Genomic DNA, 19,823 nt, shown 5'->3' on the forward strand with positions numbered 1-19,823 from the left:
AGGAAGGCTGTCTACCTGATGAGTTTGTATTCATGCTCAGATGCCGAGGAGTTCAGAACGTGGGTGACTGTGACCAATGATAGTCATGTATATAGAGATTAGAAATGCAGGTAAAAACGTCTCAATTGCCTTGGAATGAATTTTTCTGTATGAAACTGTGTGTTTTGACAACGAAGTGGAGATCTTTTTTAACGTTGGAACCTCATTTAATTTTATGTCTTATAGAGTTTATAATGAGTTAAAGATTATATAAGCATAATAATTCATCTGTAAACCTAAAAATGTACAGCCAATTTTGAAAGAGATGTACCCTAGCTCAGAAAAATGTTATTGAATAGGTTAATGCTGTTGTAATGAAATGCTTCCTCTAATTAAAAAAATATATATAAATAAAAAATAAATAAATAAATAAATAGTATTGTTGGTGGGAAAAAAAAAAGCTGTGACATGAAATGGAAGCAATCTGAACCAGGTGAACATAGAATAGGGAATTGTTTTCACGCAAAATCTATTCACAGTGGGTGTGGCTCATCTGATCACGGGGCATTCAATCAGCTCTGGGCCTTGGCGACTCCTGTGGAACCTCCCGCCTACCTGCAAAGCCAACCATCAGTTCAGAAGTCCCTTTTATCCTTAGAGGATAGATCTCCAGTGATACGAGAAAGCACAGGAAGTACCTAATCCCATGGATACTTTTTTTTTCCTCAAACATACACACTTATGACAAAGTTTAATTCATGAATTAGATACGGTATTTTCCTGTTGCTGTGATAAAATACCCTGGCAAAAACAACTTAAGGGAGAAAAGGACTAATTATTAGCTCACAGTTCAGGTCACAGTCCGTCACTGTGCAGAAGTCACGGTGGCAGGAACTTAGCTAGTCACATTACCTCCACAGTCAGGAGTAGAGAGCAGTGAATTCATAGATGCGTGCCAGTGCTCAGCTCACTATCTCCACTCTTAGAAGTCCAGGATCGGGGCTGGAGAGATGGCTAAGTGGTTAGGAACACTGACTGTTCTTGCAGAAGACCTGGGTTCAAATCCCAGCACCCACATGGCAGCTAACAACTGTCTGTAACTCCAGTCCCAAGGTATCCGACAGCCTCTTCTGACCAATGCAGGCATTGCACAACACAAGTGCACTTACCTACATGCAGGCAATACATGCATACACATAAAATAAAAATAATAATCCCAGCACTAGGGAGGCAGAGGCAGGTGGATCCTCTGTGAGTTCGAGGCCAGCCTGGTCTGTAGAGTGTGTTCCAGGCAGCTGGAGCTACAGGGAGACCCTGTCTCAAAAAAACCAAAATGAATGAATGAATAAATAAATAAATAAACAAACAAACAAATAAAAGAAACAAAGAAAAAAGAAGTCCAGGATCCCCTGCTCAGGAAATGGCACCACCCACTATAGGTGGATCTTCTCATGTTGATTAAGGTTATCAAGACAACCCCTACAGACATGACCACAGGCCAACCTGATCTAGACAATCCCTCATCGAGACTCTTCCCAGGTATTCCTAGATTGTATCAGGTTGATAATTAAAACTAACCACCACAGCTAGGCATGGTGGCCCATGCCTTCAATCCCAGCATCTGGGAGGCAGAGGCAGGTGGACCTTCATGAGATCGAAGTCAGCCTGGTCTACGTAGTGGAGTCCAGATCAGAGACTAACAATAATTAACAAAATAGAGTAACTATAACCGCATACTGTAATGAAAGTTGAGGGCTTTTTTCTTATTAAGTTGGACACTTTCACTTTTTCACAAAAAGGAAACACTTTCCACCTCTCTTTGGCAGATTCAAACGGCATCGCTACTGCTGTGCTTTGGGTACTAATGTAAAACAAAGGGAGGTGAAGAGGAGCACGGCACTGCCTGACAGGTGTCCTGAGATTCTCGTGCAGGTAGCACACAGGAGTGGGGAATGATTCCCATCCCAGGTGGGTGACATTTCATCACGCTATGCAAAATGACACATAATTGAAAAACATGAATTTCTGGAATTTTATGTTTAGTATTTTTGGACAGAGGCTGGTTGCAGGCAGCTGAGTGGAAAATGGAGGAGCAGGTAAGAGGCGCTTCTGTGCACTGATGCTGTATCTCCTGAGAAGGAATGGGGGCTGCTAACCCTTGATGGCCCTGAGCAAACAAAATACTCAGCAGATGTTCTCTGCAGGGAGGGCCCTGGAGCTGACAAACCCAGGCTCAAGTCCCCAGTTAGCTGTGTAGCCCCACACACGGCCCTTTCTGTTCCAGGTCTCTGTAAGTAAAACAGATAATTCCTACTTCATTGGGCTCAGAGAGGATTCCCAGAGGCTATATAAGTGTCCACAGAAGGGCTCTGGGATGGTGCCAAATAAATGCACATTCCTCAGGTCTAGGACTATAGCTACAGGGTGGGAAACTGTTTGTTGTGTAAGCATGAGGACTTCAGCTTGATCCCCAGCACCCATGTCAAAACCAGGAGCAGCAGCGTGTACCTGCAATCCCAGTGCTGGGGTCAGGGGGAGGCAGGAGGATCCCTGGGCCTTGATGGCCAACTAGTGTAGTGAGTTCTAGGTTCAACGAGAGCCTGTCTCAAAAAAACAAGGTGGAGAAGCCATCAAAGAAGACACACGATGTGATGTCAACCTCTGGCTGCCACATGATATGCACATGCACACACAGCCACTTTACCCCACCCTGTGAACTGCAGCTATTCTTCATAGCACGATCATCACCAAATCCAAGTCAAAGCACATGCATCAATACCAGGAACAGCAACGAAGCCTGACTGAGAGTAGAGGCCATTCCCAGGATGCCTGAAGAGCCAGGAAGGCAGCAGCAAGGGGTTTAATGGGTCTGCAGATGCCCAGGGGACCTAGGGAGGGAGGACACAAAACCTGCACACCTGGGACAGCTGCTCCCCAGCTGTTGCCAACTAGACAGGTCATGGAACACAGAGCCAAATGGTAGCAGGAACTGATTCTTCAAGAGGAGCCACAAATCTGTTTTTGTTTTAGCAACCTACCAATTTTTTAATGTGGGAAACTCATTTCAAATGTTTTCCATCGTTCCACAGCCAGCGAGTGTGACTGTAAGCTGGATTCTGCCCTCTGGCCACTGGCTTGTAACCCCAAGGAAGAAGGCTCTACTTGAACACACTTTTGTAGCTATGATTTCATTCAAGCCACACAGCAGCCCTGTATGGTGGGCTTTTTGATGATATCTTTGAAGGATGAACCATCAGGCTTGAGGGAGTTACAAACAGTCCCCAAGGGTCCCACAGCTATGAAATCATTGTGTCAGAATTGAACCACGTTCGTGACTTTGAGGAGAAGACCTTCAGAGAGAATCCAGACATTTTTACCATGCAGGAAGCCCTATGTACAGGTGGAAAAGACATTGCAGTCAGTCATAGAATGATAACTGCTTCACTGAAGACTTAGGTGTCTTTTCCCTCTGGTCTTATATGACAATAACCAGGCTATGCAGGGAAGGAAACAATGACAATAAAGTCCTAGCCCTGGGCTCCTCATCCAGGGAAGGCACTCAAGGAGGAAATCTGCAGCTCTACCACCTGACCCTCACTTGGCCTCCCAGGGTCTCACAGATACAGGATGAGAGGCCTCATCAAAGCAAGTCTGCACACCCCAAACTGGGCCTCCTGATCCCTCCCCCTCTGAGAACTTGGACTCCAAACAAGAACAATCCACCGCTGAGTCACTTTTGTTTTCTCAGCTTGACAGAGATATATAATCCACACAGGGAACAATACACCCGTTCAGGACACACAATTCAGCGACTGTTCTTGTATACAGAGTTGTGTAGCGATCGACTGCAGAACATTTCATCACTCCAAAAGAAACCCTGTACCCAACAGGAGCTGAGTCACTTGCATGGCCCAAACTCAGGGTGATGTTTGTCCAAGTTTGGTCCTGGGAACACCCCTCCTGAATCACTGAAGGTGGTGATTTCTGAAGGCGTTGACAAAGGACCAATTTCAGTCTACTGAGGGAGACTCTCAGGGATGGGACCCAGGAATGGTGTCAGGCAACCCTGATGCACACTTAAGGTTGGAGGTTTTTTTTGATATGTAGTTGTTTGGCACTCAAAGTCTTCATGTCTCAGCCTCCATAGTGCTGACACTGCAGGGAAGCAATATCACACCCAGCTCAACTGAGAGTTCCCAGCCTGTTTAGTACCATGTTCCCTGTGGCAGCCAGATGCAGCCTGTGGACAGATTCCTGGGAATGCTATTTCTAACACAGCAAGTAAAAAACTCAAGACTTGCTGGACGTGGTGGTGCAAGCCTTGTAATCCCAGTGAGGGAGGCAGAGGCAGGCAGATCTCCGTGAGTTCAAGGCCAGCCTAGTCTACATAGTGAGTTGAAGGCCAGCTGGGGCTACAGGGAGATCCTGTCTCAAAAAGCCCAAAACAAAAACAAAAACAAAAAAAACCCCAAGACACCAAAGAAAAATGATCTCCCTAAAATACAGCTATGCAACTATTTTTCCAGGGCATTTGTGATAATCTATGTATTCTTTTCTAACTCAATTTGATCTTGAACCAGCTCAGGCAGGCATGTTGGCTAGTCTTCAAGGGTATTTCCTGGAAAGATTAACTGAGAGATAAAGAATGAGCAGCTCCTTCCAGAGAAAGAAAGCTGTGCTGCTTACCTACTGCCTTCACTCCTGTGTAAGTGCGTCTACACTGCCTCTGCCACCTTCCCTGACATTAGAACCCAGTGTCTCTAGCCTTCCCACGTGGACCGATGACCAGAGGCTCTCTAGGAATCTCCCAGTCCCTTAGTGCCACACTGAGGGCTTTTGAAGAATCAGCTTCATGGATTCATGGACTGAGCAGCTACACAGTTCTCGGCCTCTCCAGCGTGCAGTTAGCCAAGGTTGGACTACTATGCTCATACGTGTAAGTTCATCTAATCAACCCTCTTTGCAGTAGATGCCCATTTTATTGGTTCTGATCCTCTAGAGAACCCTGATTAATGTAGATGGTGTTTGGATGTGGGGATGGGAGGTACTTGAGCCTCAGAAGACCAGTTACTCAAAAGCCAGAGAACAACCCTGACTCTCACTTTCTGCCAGGTAAGGATGTCCCAGGAACAGGGGTGTCAGCACCTTGAACAGGGCCCTCAGCAGAACGAGGCTTGCCTGGACCTCAGACTCCCAGCCTCAGAACTGTAAGAACTTCACATCTGCTACTGAAGCGGCTCAGGTTCAGGTTCTCTGTCCCAGCAGCCCACACTGTGTAGATAGAGGCCTGTCAACACAGGCAGCCTGACATTGAACTGGAGAGCAGACAGAAAGCCTTGAGCTTTCAGGCCTCAGGGTTTGTAAGGCAGGGTAAAGAAAGACACTACCTACAACCCTCAGGGGCAACCAACCTACCGGTACTATTAATAAAGTAGAGAAGAAGTTGCACAGGAACTCCAGGAGGAAGGGTTCCGAGGGCCGCAGCTTCCCATCAATGTTTATCATCTTTGGGACTTCTGGAATGAGGCTGATGGCAGCTTTGAAAAAAGCATCAGCTGCAAGAGAAAAAGCCGGAGGATGAGCACTCTGAAAAGTTTGGGGTTAAGCTCCTCCTCAGCTTGGCTGTGTGTGCGTGTGGTGTGTGTGTGTGTGTGTGTGTGTGTGTGTGTGTGTGTGTGTGTGTGTGTGTGTGTGTGAATCTTGAGAGTTATGTGGAAGGAGGCTACCCAGGGTGGATGGCAGGCCCAACAGAGGGTTCTTCAAACTGCAATGGACATGGCAGAATATTAGATGAGGGCACTGCTGTCCCTATGGCAACCTGGATGGAAAAACTATAGCTAAACAGTCTCAAATTGACTGAGAAAAGGGGGTGGTTATTAGAAAAAAGTCTAGAAATTGGTCTGGGGATACAGCTGAGTAGGTACAGTGCTTACTGCACAAGTACAAGGACTTGAGTTCAGATGCCAGCACTCAAGTAAAAAGCTGGGTGTGGCATCACAGGTCTATATACTGAGTTCTCGGGAGGCAGAGGCAGGGAGGATTCCCCTTAGTCAATCAGTGAGCTCCAGGTTCAGTGAGAGACCTTGTCTCAAAAAATAAGGTAGAAATGATAGAGGATACCTGATGTCAACCTCTGGCTTCTATACACACTCACATGAATACATACAGATCCCCCCCCACACACACACACAGATGACAAAATCTAGAAACAACAGTCACCTGGGCTTAGGAGCTAGCCTGATTTGGTTCAGTGAGTCCTTGTGTCAACAGGTAAGAGACGGGGCTGTCACCAGGGTCACTTCAGGGATGGGAAATAAGGTGTGGGGGGAGGAAGGACAAATTCTGCTTTTATGTAAGTGGAAGGTTCCAAAGTGGCTGTTGGAGCCATTGCCCAGAGCCTTGTCTGAGTCTTTTCTAGCACATTCCATTTTTACAAATGAAACAACAGCTAGGGCACTGTAGCGCACAGCTGTAATTCCAGCACTCAGGGAGCCGAGGCAGGAAGATTGTCAGTTACAGGCCACCTTGCACACACAGGAAGACGGTGTTAGCAAAACAGACCAACACACACTTAAGTGTCTGAAGGAAGGACACATACCTATGTGTACACACGTGCATTCACACACATGCGCACACGTGGGTACATGCATACAAACACAGAGAGCTCCTGAGACTTCTGACTGGGTAGCATTTCCAGGGAATTACTTGGAAAATAAGGATATTTAAAGAGGTATGAAACAATCTGTAAAACAAGAAGACTTCAAAAGACAGGAGAAAGGAGAGAGAGGAGGAGAAAGCAAGAGGACAGGGCTGAAGGGAAGATGGAGGGTGGGTTCTTTGTAGAACTGCCAAAGCACTGACCGTGAGAAAGAGCCTCGAGGCAAAACATTGACCTGACAAATAAACCCTTCCACCGCTCAGTAAGATCAAACGTGTTCATGTACCAGTTCTCCTTCCACCAGAAAATGACTTCCAGTGATGCGAGAGAAGGCTGCAGTGGGGTGCAGCATCCTGCGGTAAAACAGGAACCCCAAATGCACCCCTGGGGGCCCACCTGATGGCAGATGGCAGCTTCCCAAGGAAGAAAAGCCCACCGTTAACAAGAAAATTGTGTGTCTGAAACTAACTTCTTTCTTCAAAGGGAAAGAACGTGCCATGGAGAACTCCTCCGGGAGCCTCCTGTGGGTATGTTGAGCCCTGGAAGCTTCCCTGCCAGGCTGACTTCCACATCCCACAGTGCCTGCCTCTCCACATCCCCTAGCCCAGGTAACTAAGCATCAGCACAGGGGACACTCATGAGCACAGGGGACACAGTCGGAAAGAGAGAGAATAAGAGACGACAGCATTGAAGTGGCTCTGGGACCATGAGCTGATTAGGATTTCTGTCCTGGAGCCTGCTCTGCGCTGAGGTCCATGATGAATGCAGCAGCTGACCTCAACCGCTCAATCATGTTGATCTGGACAGAGTAAATATAGGCTTAGAGAAAAGACACCTTTGGATTCATCTTGATTCATCTTCGAGACCTCTAAAGTGAAACTCTATTCTCCTTTCAAGAAAGGCAGAGCCTCAAGTGGGCACTAGGGTGGAGTGTCTGAGAAAGTTTACATTGTTCTGGTCCTCCCAGCACCGCCACATTGAGACAGGTAAGCACAGGAAATAGCTTAGCAACCTGGGACTCCATTTATTTTGGCCTATGTACAAACAGATCCCTCTTCTAACAATGCACTTGCAGCCTAAGACCCTTCTGCATGTACTATGCACACACACCTCTCAGCACTGCATCTAGCAGCCACTTAGCAACCTAGGACCCCCACCTGCATGTACTTCCTACTCTGAACAATGGGCTAAGTTTCCCTCCTGTTAAAGACTTAGATTTCAATTTCACTCAAGCTATGTCCCTGGAGGAGAGTAGGAAGACCAATCTGGCCTGAACTAGTTTTGGGCACATGCACAATCAGGCAAAACGGTGTCCTCAAAGTGAACTTTTATGGAAAAATCCCGTTTACCATCTTATGCCTATGTATAATTGGGCATGCAGATGATTAAAATCAGATGCATCATGGGAAGGGATATATGCAGGAAAGAATGGTTATATAATTTAACCTGTCAGTCCAAAGGGAGAACCACGCAAACTATGTCCCTCTGCAACCAAACTCCTTCTTCTGAACTCCATAAAAGGAAACCCCAAACAACAGTCAGGGTCACTAAGTACCTTCACTCATGTGGTTTGCTGTCAACTTTGACAGTGTATTCTATTCTAACCTGTACTATCAGTTTGCCCAATCTGAATAACGTATTATTGCTGCTTTGCAATCTGTGTGCACCTTTATTTCATTCTTGAATAAGATGCCAAGAATCTGCAAACACCAGGCTCAGATCCTGAAGGATCATGGCAATACACGATACTGCACTAGACTACGAATGTGCTTAATGTCAATGAAGACTACACTTAAAATCAATATTTAGGGCTAGTGAGATGACCTCCATGGCATGCATGAACACACACTCACACTCACACACACACACAATAAAGAAAACTGGATTTGAGGCCTGTACTACAGGAAGGAATTTCATGCCTGGCACTATAATCCCGGTCAAACGCCCATGGCCAGGGAAGTTAGAGGCCCTAGGATAAAACCTGTTATGCTCATTCTGCTAAATAATCATGCTGTAAAATTGCCTTCTAAGTATTTTATACCCATAGACCTTGGTCAGCTTTGGTCAGAGAAGCTTCTTTCTGCAGTAAACTGCAGTCAACAGAGAGATGCATAACTAGTCAAAGTACTAAGAAAAAGAGACTGAGTGCTAAGCCCTGAATAAAACAATTATGTTAAGCCCCAACCACCAAGGCTCAGAGAACACTGTGGAAGAGGTGGCAGAAAGTACATGAGTCAGAGGACGGGGAGGAGTGCTGTGAGACACTGTCTTCTGGATATGACATGATTATCACATCATGAACTCACGGGAGCTGTGGTTTCCCGCACATGACCTGCACAAGCTCAAGCCTGCCGAAATTCCAGCATAGACAGTGTAGCTGGTCTCCAGGCCCCACCCTTTCTGAGGAGCTATTGGCAGTGGACAGCTGCTGGGGAAGGGAGAAGCATTCTTTTTTGAGGATGTGGCCACCAGTAGAGTCCCATGCTCCAGGGGATATCCACATACCCATACACATATGGGCAGCATTAACTGGACAGCGGGAAGCTGGGGGGGGGGTTGAAGGGGATATGAGGGGAGTTGGAGTGAAATTGGGGGTAGATATGATTATATTTCATTGTATACATGCATGAAATTATCAAATATAAAGAAAAAATTAAATATAAAAGAAAATGCAGTCCAAAATTTTTAAAAATTAAGCTTTATGTTATACATACTTTATCATAATAAAAAAGAAAAAGAGCCCAAACTCCCCCTAATATTATCCATCCCCACCTCCCCAGCAAAAGCAGGTACCTAGACCCCACCATGTCTAACTGTCTCCTGTAGGAAAAGCCCACTGTCCCCATGCTCGCTGTCCTAGAAAACCTTTCCAAACATCAGGAATCAACTTCTCAGTGGCAGCTAAAATTCTGCTCCAAATGACTTGAAGGACTATTTCTATTTTTCTATTTATGTGTTTGTTACCAAGTAGCCCAGAGAATGTGCCTATTATTATGTCCCATTAAAGAGCTTCGTCCCCAGCTCTTGGCTCCTGTCAATCTCCCCACCCAATTCCCATTCTAAAGCAAGAGCTCAAATAAAGTTATTTAAGGGTTGGGCACAAGGTTCCAAAGTGGATTCCATTCCCTTTGCCACATTAGCTTAGTAATCAAATACAATCTCTGCAAGTGAAAACAGTTTTTTCTAACAGTTTAGAGTTCTGAATAATCAAGTCAATATCATAAAAAAATTAACATTTTAATTTTTAAAATATTTTATTATTTTTATCTTATGTGTATGAGTGTATACCTGTGTCGTACAATGCCTGAGGAGGTCAGAAGAGGGCATCAGATCCCCCGAACTGAAGTGACAGCTGTTAGCTGGGCATCGAACCCAGGTCCTCTGCAAGAACAGTCAGTGCTCTTAACAGCTGAGTATTTTCTCTCCAGCCCCCAACATTTTTTATTTTAACAGATGGAGTCTTCACTATATTAACTAGGCTACATCCAAACTCCTAGGCTAAAGCAATCCTCCTGCCTCAGCCTCCTAAGTAGCTGGTACTGCAGGTGTGAATCACTGCACTTAGTTAATGTTGACATCATAACAGGCCTTTATTCTATAGTTATTGAAAGCCACAGGAGATATTGTGTTCAAGATAAAATGGATTACTTGTGTTTTAATTTTTCTGATTTATTTTTATTTTGTATGTATGAGTGTTTTGCTGGTATGTATGTAAGTACATCATGTGTGTGCAATATCTGCTGTCTGCTGAGGTCAGAAAAGGGTGTCGGATCTCCTGAAACTGGAGCTTTGAGCAACTGTTAGCCACGTGTTGGTGTTGGGAGGTGAACCTGGGTCCTCTGTGAGAGCAGCCAGTGCTCTTAACTGCTGAGCCATCTCTCCAGTCCAAATCACGTGTTCTTAAAAGAGAAAAGAGCCGGGTGTGGTGGTGCACACCTTTAATCCAGCACTCGGGAGGCAGAGGCAGGCAGACCTCTTTGAGTTCAAGGCCAGCCTGGTCTACATAGTGAGTTCCAGGACAGCTGGGACTACAGGGAGACCCTGTCTCAAAAAGACCAAAAAATAAAGAAAGAAAATAAAAGAAAAAAGAAAAAAAGAAAAAAATCAAGAAAAAAAGGAGGAATCAGAGTCTCATTCATGAAAAATATTATCCTGTGACTGGGGGTATTGCAAAGTTGATGGAGTGCTCCTGGTTTCAATCCCCAGCACTGCATAAACTGGTACATACCTTTAATTCCAGGACTCTAAAGGTGAAGGCAGGATGACAAGAAGTTCAAGGCAAGCCTGGGACACATAAGACCCTGTCTCCAAACAAAGCAAGCAACACAAAAGGTATACCCTGCACCTCGGCACAGCGCCTGGCCCACAGGCAGTCTTTGGATATTCTCTGCTGCTGCTCCTGTGGTTCCCCACCACCCCTTTCTTACTTGCTACAGTCCCCAAGTTCATTCAGCCTTACTACAGAGCGAGTTCAAAGTCAGACTATGGTAGATTAGACTAGGTCTCAACAAACAATTATCCTGGGTCCCGTTGTTACAAGGGAGGCCACACTGGGTTGAGGAAGGCACAGAACTAAGCCAAGGGCAACACACTCTGGGAAATCAGCAGGATCCTGATCTGCCCCACACAGCGCGTGTGCAGAAAGGCCCTCTCTGAGCATCTCCTCCATGAAGCCAAGACTACTCCAGGGTCCAGGGTCTCCAGAGAGCCCTATAGTAAGGAACCTTCTCAAGGCTTTGAGAGGTTTCACATGGTGCTCCAGGGCCTCTTTTGGCTCCTATAGGTAACTCAGCACCCACTGGGCTCACTTGAGCAAGTCTGCTTAAAGAGTGCACTATCTGCTTTGTACCCACCCTCTAAAACTGTCTGATGGATTTCACTTTTTTTTTTTTTTTTTTTGGTCTTTTTGAGACAGGGTCTCCCTGTAGCCCCCGCTGTCCTGGAACTCACTATGTAGACCAGGCTGGCCTTAAACTCACAGAGATCCTCCTGCCTCTGCCTCCCGAGTGCTGGGATTAAAGGTGTGCACCAACATGCATGGCAGAATTTCACAAAAAAAAAAAAAATTATTTGTTATTTTTATTTTATATGTATGCATGTATCGTCTGCATGTAGGTAAGTGCACCCGTGTTGTGCAATGCCCTCAGAGAAAAGAGGAGACTGTCAGATTCCCTGGAACTGGAGTTACAAACAGTTGTTAGGTTCCATGTGGGTGCTGGGTCTTCTGCAAGAACACTCAGTGTTCTTAATGGCTGAGCCATCTCTCCAGCCCCGGATTTCACATTTTAAGAGACTAAAACATCAGTCAACTAAACAACTACCAGAAAAGTTCAAGACGCTTGGAATTAAGATGCAGGTTTGCTCACTATGGAGAAGTGCAAAGATGTGTAAAGAGTACTAATGTTTTTCAATAAAAGGAATAATTTGTGGGGGGGTTAGGGAGGTGCAGTTTGGGAAAAACAATTTATACCACCTCCCCAAAACGAGCAATAGAATCCTGAATGACCATCATGATGAATTAAGTGGGCATGTGCACTGACAAGGGGTGGCCAGTACGGTGTCCAAGATTTACTGATGAGCTAAAAAAGAGCTTGTGAAAGCACTGCAGAAGGCTCAACCCTATTTCCTTTCTAGGCAGCCAACTGCATGTAGATATGAGACTAGAGGTGGATGGAAGAGAAGGAGGGAGGAAGGAGGGGAGAAGAGAGGCAGAGAGAAGACAGAAGGCTGTTCGCTTTTTTAATTTTTGAGATAGTGTCTCAGGTGGCCCAGACTAACCCCACACTTACTATGTAGCTAAGGATGACTTTGAACTTTTGATCTTCCTGCCTCTACCTCCAGAGTGCTGGGATTACCAGCATGTGTCACCACACCGTTTTATATCGTATCTCATCCATGCTAGGCAAGCATTCTACCAACTAAGTTGCATACCCAGCTCCATAATGGTTGTTTTTAATGGATATATTGAAAAAAAACTGAAAAAAAAATGTCCTGTTAACAATAGATTTTTGGAGGAATGGGGTAGGGGCATACAGGAATATTATTAGAGTCTTCTTTTTCAGCAGTATTAGGACTGACATGCATGGTAAAAGTTCTACCATTAGCTGAGTATGGTGGTGTGCACTGTTAATCCCAGCCCTCAGTGGATCTCTTCGAGATCAAGGCCACCCTGGCTCACATCACAACTTCCACGTGGACTTTGACTAGGGAGACCCTGTCATAAAAAAAAAAAACCCAAAAATAACTACAATGAAAAAGTTCTACCACTGAGCTACAGTCTTGCTGGAGCCTAACAGAGTCCCACACTTCTGTATGGTTAGAATTATTTCAAATGAGCATTCTGAACTTTTCTAATAAAGCATCCAAATAGAAAACTACAGACTGTCTATATTTTCAACAGGATCCAGGCCACTCTCCTGAATACCCTTCAGTTACAAGAACATATTCAGACTTGACTGTGATGGGAGCAGGTTCATCCTTCTGTGCCCTGGCGCTGCTGATAAAGACCATGATCCAGTGCATGAATCAAACATCAAGAAGCACTAATTCAGCCCAGTTTCAGATTCTACTTTTGCTCTTTTCATGAAGCATTAGGTCGGTGCTATTAGAAATCTTTACTACTCAGCCTCACAGGAGTTGGAAATTCAAACAAGAGCCCCAAAGCAACTCATTCCCAGACCTTCAATCCATCAGATATCCTCCTGGATAACCCAACTGGAAAACTAGCCCCGTCCAGGGAAACTGAGGAACGAAATCATCATAGTTTGTTAAGACAGGCCATTCCAAAGGGCTAAGCCTCCCATTCCTTGAATGTGCTCTATTAAAGCAGGGCTCTCACTATGAGGATAATTTGCCTTCCCAAGGTCTACAGTCCCATCTTGGCAGTCTTTTTGGTAGTCTCTTCCACCTCTGCCTGGGTTTAGGCAGACTGACAACATCAGTGTAATGGGAGCTACCAAATAAAATGCAGTTAATCAGAACAGATTTTGGGGATGGGAAGATGGCTTAGGTGGTGTAGTGCTGCTTTGTGTGCAAACATGAGGACCTGAGTTAGATTCCCAGCACACATATTAAAACCCAGATGTGGTGGAAACTATTGTAATCCAGGTGCTGAAGAGGCAGAAACTGGAGGATCCCTGGAGCTCGCTGGTCAGTCAGTCTAGCAGAATCACTGAGTTCCAGGCCAGTGAGAGACTCTGCCTCAAAAAAGTAAGGTGATGGCTCCTGAGGAAAAACACCTGAGAGTGACCTCCTCATGTAGAGATGTACACATGTGCATGTGCATGCATAGATGCATATACATAGACATAAACACACAAGGACAAAGACATAGGCACACACACACACATACACACACCTACACCTGATCCTGAAAACTGTTGTGTCACAATCAAGATGTGAAGAAGCCTTTGGCAAAGACACAGTCCAAAGGACCAGGGTACTATCCAAAAGCCAGCTATCTATTGAGATTTAATCCTGTTTATTGCCAACCTGTGCTTTTGTAACAGAAACTATTGTTAAAGCAGTTAAGTTTGAGGGCCACTATTTCGGTGATGCCAATATAGAGCAAGATTTACAGAAGTACAAATGCCTAGGGACAATTAAGTGCTGTATTCATTATGGCTTAATTGTTACCACTGACAACTTAATGCAACCTTGACTTTGCCACCTGGCTTCGACAGCATGCCCTTTCCATTCACTCTGGACATTAATATTTAATGTGAAGGTCCGCTGGAGACCTATAAATTACTCCCAATTTCATCAGCGCCATCCCAGGCTCCTGAGTGTTTATTTACTCTCCCTTGTTTTTCTCTGAGTGTCAGGGCTCTGCACTGAGCAGTGCTTGCTAACCTCATGAGTTACCTGACTTTCTGTGGGACAGGGCATGGTGACTTTCTCTCCTCCCTGCAAGGCTCACAGGAGATTGTGTATCCTGTCTGTGAATAGCAGGCTTAGTTTTCTCTGAGCACAAGGGATTAAATACTCCCTCTCTTCATTCTGGCTCTTTGTTTCTTAAATAATCTTATGGAGCCACAGTGTGGTGGCTCATGCAAGTAATCTCAGCACTTGGGAGGCAGAGACAGGAAGATCCAGAGTTCAAGGTCATCTTGGCCATACAGCAAGTTTGAGGCCAGCCTGAGCGATATGAGACGCTGTCTAAAATAAAATAAAATAAAATAAAATAAATAAAATAAAATAAAATGACTGGGGAGATGACTCAGTGAAAGCAGTTACTGCAGAAGTGTGAGGATGCAAATCTGGATCCCCAGAACCCATGTCAAGCTGGGTGCAATAGCTTGTATCTGTAATCCCATGGTGAGATAGGACGCAGAGGCAGCAGAAGAGCTCCAAGGCTATCTGCTGTATTTGTAGTTTCTGGTCTACACAGCAGTGGACAAGCAAAGAAACAAGATCTGTTCCAAAATAAGGATGTCCTCTGAATTCCACATGTATGCCATGGCATGCATATACCTGCAGTCACACATAGGCATGCACACAGCACAGTGCTTTATAGAACCTTGATGTCAGACAAGCCCACTTGGCAGGATGCCATGGGCAAGTCACAGCCTGTTTTTCCATCTAAAATGAAGACAAGCCATCTACCTGGTAATACATACAGAACCAAACAACTTGTTTTCAGCTCTCTCCACAGTGAGGCCTCAGTCTACACCCTAAACTTGATCTCTCCTACCGCTTAGTATTTCTTGGTCTCCACACTTTGCTTGTGGTGATGCCTTATCCTGAATGTCCTCAGTGGGTATCCAGACCTGCCTCTCCCTGCCAGGCTCCTCAATGATGCCTGTTTCACCAAGTTTTTTGTTCTCCTCCTCTAAGACAAATCATTTCTCTCTGTTCTAAAATTCCCACACACTGTGTGTACACGTTGCATATTTATCACATGCCACCCTAAGCAGTAACAGTAAACAGATTGGCTCCCCACCACCAGCACAGGTTCTCTAGGTGCATTCTTCAGGCACAATGACTTGCATATAAAAGATAAGCAAGAAGCCTTGTGTGGTGGCGCACGCCTTTAATCCCAGCAGAGGCAAGAGGATCTCTGTGAGTTCAAGGCCAGCCTGGTCTACATAGCTAGTTCCAGGTCAGCTGGGGCCACAGGGAGACCCTGTCTCAAACAACCCCCGCCCCCCCAAAAAAGAGCACAAGAAATGCAGACAGGAGGCAGGAGGCCACGGGTGGAGTTGAGAGACTCACCGGGGCCTTTTTCCTGGGGGCCCCATCACTGACTGTCATACAGCCCAGACCACCACATTCCCTAAAGTATGACTGCAAGTTTCATGCCACCGCCCACCTGTGAACTGTTCCAGCTATAATAACTGACTGTCCACACTCACCAAAGAGGCCTCAAGGTTGGGGAAACTGTCACATCCACGATATTCAGAGCACACTCTGCCTAGAGCCGTGAACGTGGCCTCACACACAGGGCTTGGTGAGTGGACAGGAACCAGCTTTCTCCTTCAAAAGCCCCTCCTCACTTTCTAGGACGGACCTGCAGAAGCCCTTCTCCTGCCTGACGCTGTGCCCAGCTGTTTCCTCGGCTGCCATGGTGCACGGGAAGCACTGGCTCCCAGCAATGGGCTGCAATGCTTGCTCTGCGTTTCTCTAGGCTTCTCATGGGTCCAACCGGCACAGCAGCTTCAACCAAAGTGCCAATGAGCTGGAACTTACTGTCCTTTCACTTTGTATAAATAGGAAATGAATTCGCCTTGTGTAAGGCTTTGATGGGCTGTCTTCCAAACAGTCACTGTTGCTTAGTACTTATGTCCACGCTATGAAATGTTTGTGACCACTTTTGTCACTACTTTTTTTTAGATAGGATCTCACTCTGTAATCCAGGTTGGCCTGGAACTAGGACCCTTAGCTTCCCAAGTGCTGGAGTTATAGGCATGGGCTACCACCCCTGACTCTTATGAATCAGGGCGGTATAGCTCAATTTTAGAGTATTTGCCTGGCATGCACTGGCAAAACCCTGGGTTTGACCCCCAGGACCACATAAACTGGCTGTGGTGGCCTACGCTGTAATCTCAGTACTGGGGATGTAAAGGCAGGTCGATCAGAAACTGAATGTCATCTTCAGCTACCAGGAGAGTACAAGGCAGCCTGGGATACACAAGGCCCTGTCCCAAAAACAGATAAATAACAGTCTGCCATTATCACGCAGTCACCATTCCTGCACTCAGCAACTACTGAACACTCACGAGGCAGACACAGTACAGGAGCCTGGCCACCACAGTCAACTGATGGGTAAAACCTCCGGGGTTGCTGTCCGTGGGGTCGGGGATGGAGCAGTAATTATTTACATATTCACTTGCTTAACAAATGGTGAAGAAGGCAATGAAGGGAAAGCAAGGGGAGAAAGGTGACTGACTTAAGGGGCACCTGGCCTCACTTTGTCTGGCGTGGACAGGGAGGCTGAGGAAGGTTTTCCTAAAGATAGAGCATGTAAGCTAAGCTCTAGAGAGATGAGAGAGGGTGGGGTGAGAGAAAACAGAAAGCAACACACACACACAGACACACACACACACACACACGGAATTATCAAAGAACTAATTTAATCAATAAAAAAATTATTGAAAAAAAAATCTAGGATTACAGTACCCGGCAAGAAATTCCCTCCTTGTAGAACAGACTTCAAATCCGATCAAAACAGTACTGCACCAGTGGACACATCTTGCCTGGCAGTTTGGTATTGTAGCAAGCAGGGCCCAGCACTGGGTAAGATCTTTGATGCCATGTGTCTGTCCCCCAGCAGCCTGCACAGGACCTTTTGGCACTATGAAAGCACTGGCACTGGCTGGCAGGGAAGAAATGTCCTGATTCGATTGAGTTTGATTTCTCCATGTCCTACAGCCAAAGTGTGTGTTGTCTTCAGGAATAGGGTCTTACCATGTAGTTACGATGGGTAATTGAGAGCAATAGCAACAAGCATGTGTTTTCTGGAGACCCTCTGAGAACTCACAGGGTGATATCCCATGCCTTGTACCACAATTTTCATTGAATAACCCACACCTTCTGAGAGCAACACTGTCCACCCGTGTAGGGTAATGCTGTTTGGAAAGTTGTATTTTGAAATTAACTTACTAACTAGTGGGTTTCCAGGTTTTTCAGTTTGGTTTTGGTTAACCCACCCACTACCCCTTCTCTGCCACCCCTCATCCCAGTCCCCACTTCACCCCTTAACCTCTTCTGTCATGTCACATGTATTCTCCTATTCCTCCAATTATGTCCTAGTTGAGCTGGGAAATAATGGGCTTCCATATGGCTTTCCATAGCCCTCCCTTTGAGTTAGCCCTTCCCTCTACCCCAAGACTTCCCCACACTCCTGCCATTCCCTGATGAAGCTTTCCCACCCCAGTCTTCCATCTCTCTACTTTCATTTTACCTATAATCTAATCTAAGATGTCCCCACCCCCTAAAGGCCCCTTTCTAGGTCCCAGCCTTCCACCTGTGCTCCAAGTTAAACACACAAAGGGTTCGAAACTAGGATCCAGATGAGAGAAAACACAAGGCATTTGTCTTTCTGGGCTTGAATTATCTCACTCAATATAAATTATTCCAGTTCCATCCATTTACCTGCAAATTTCATCTTTCTTTACAGCTGAATAATATTCCATTGTGTATATATATCACATTTTCTTAAGCATTCATTCTTTGATGGGCATCTAGGTTGAGTCCATTTTCCAGCTCTGGTGAATGGAACAGCCATGAACATGGATATGCAAGTGTCTCTGCAGTAAGATAAAAGGTCCACTGGCATTTCCATTCTAGTGTTTTGAGAAACCTCCAGACTGATCTTCAAAGTGGGTTGCACAAGTTTACACTCCTGCCAACAGTGTGCAAGTGTCCCCTTTGGTCACATCTACATCATTTGTTGTCAAAAGCTGGGGAGGTCTTAGGCCCTAGGGTAAAACCTGGTATTGTTATTTTCCTAAATGGTCATGGTGTCTAATTGCCTAAAGATTTATGTTTATACTAATAAACACAGGCTGATCTTAACCTTTGTCAGAAAAGCTTTTTTGTTGCAGTGGACAGCAGTCAATGGAGAGATGCAGAGCTGCTCACAGTGTTGAAAACAAGAGGCCAGTGCTCAGCCTTACAGAGGACATCTGTAGCAACTGTCCTAGCCCCCGCCCCCCACTACTCCTAGGCTCAGGGAACATCTAAGAAAAGGAAGGGGAAGAATGTAAGAGAAGGGGATGGGAGGAGTGTCATACAGAGCTGTCTTCTGGACACATGACCGGTACATTCATGAACTCACAACAGCTGAAGCCACACACAATCAAGCCAGGCAAAACCCCCCAGCATTGATGAGGTCGATGATCTCTAGGCCCCACTCCTTACCGAGGAGCTACTGGCAATGGATGGGTGCAGGGGGAGATTCATTCTTTTTATGGAGGCCACTGATAGGTTTCCCATGCTCCAGTGGATGGCCCCACACCCATTCACAGATGGACAGCACTAAGCAGACTCAGAGAGCTATAAAACTGTTTTGGAAAAAAACATGAAGTTGGGGGCTGGAGAGATTGGCTCAGCAGTTAAGAGCACTGGCTGCATTTACAGAGGACCCAGGTTCAATTCCCAGCACCTACATGGAGGCTCACAACCATTTATAACTCCAGACCTAGGGAATCTGATGTCCCCTTCGGATTTCTGAGGACACTGCACAGCACAGGTGCACTTACACTCATGCAGGCAATACACTCATACAAGTAAAATAAAAATAATAATTAATAAATAGTAAAATTTTTTTTTAAACATGAAGTTGGGAGATGGATGTACTGTGGAAGATATGCTGAGAATGAATTGAGGGGAGTTGGAAGGGGGAATTGGGGTATAAATAATCACATTTCATTGTATACCTGTATGAAATTCTCAAGAATGAAGAGGAACCAAATAAAAACGAAAGGGGAAGAGCCGTAGAGATGGAAGAAAGGCCACAGACCCTTGCATTACTCTTGCTTCCCTTCTTTCCTCTGCTCTGTTGCAACTTGCAGGAAAGGAGGAGTTTTATCTGCAGTCTAATTAGCCACTTATTCTGGAAACAACGATCAGGTTCCCCCCCAGATTCAAGGTTTCGCTATGAGAAATCAACCCGAGGGGCTAGGTGTGGCAGCACTAGCAGGCCAAGGCAGGAGGATCATGACTGAGGCCAGTCAGGGTTCCACAG

The 19,823-nt window shown here is 45.6% G+C and overlaps 1 protein-coding gene across 5 annotated transcripts in view; it reads right to left on the minus strand.

Moving 5' to 3' along the window:
• Vps35l (VPS35 endosomal protein sorting factor like) overlaps positions 1-19,823 on the minus strand; it is a 126,849-nt gene that overhangs the window by 29,190 nt on the left and 77,836 nt on the right. For 3 of the 5 annotated variants that reach the window (XR_003851233.1, XM_008843876.2, XM_029568689.1), the window contains exon 27: positions 5,395-5,534. Coding sequence is in view for 4 of the 5 variants with exons in the window: in XM_008843876.2 (XP_008842098.1) it covers positions 5,395-5,534 (140 nt within the window). In the remaining variant the exon portion in view is untranslated. Of the gene's footprint in view, positions 1-3,065; positions 3,370-4,405; positions 5,267-5,394; positions 5,535-19,823 lie in introns of those variants that run through there. The other 2 variants (XM_017800819.2, XM_029568690.1) reach the window with 2 other exon arrangements.

This window comes from Nannospalax galili, unplaced genomic scaffold, assembly GCF_000622305.1.
Source record: "Nannospalax galili isolate Female #2095 unplaced genomic scaffold, S.galili_v1.0 scaffold381, whole genome shotgun sequence".
Classification (NCBI taxonomy): domain Eukaryota; kingdom Metazoa; phylum Chordata; class Mammalia; order Rodentia; family Spalacidae; genus Nannospalax; species Nannospalax galili.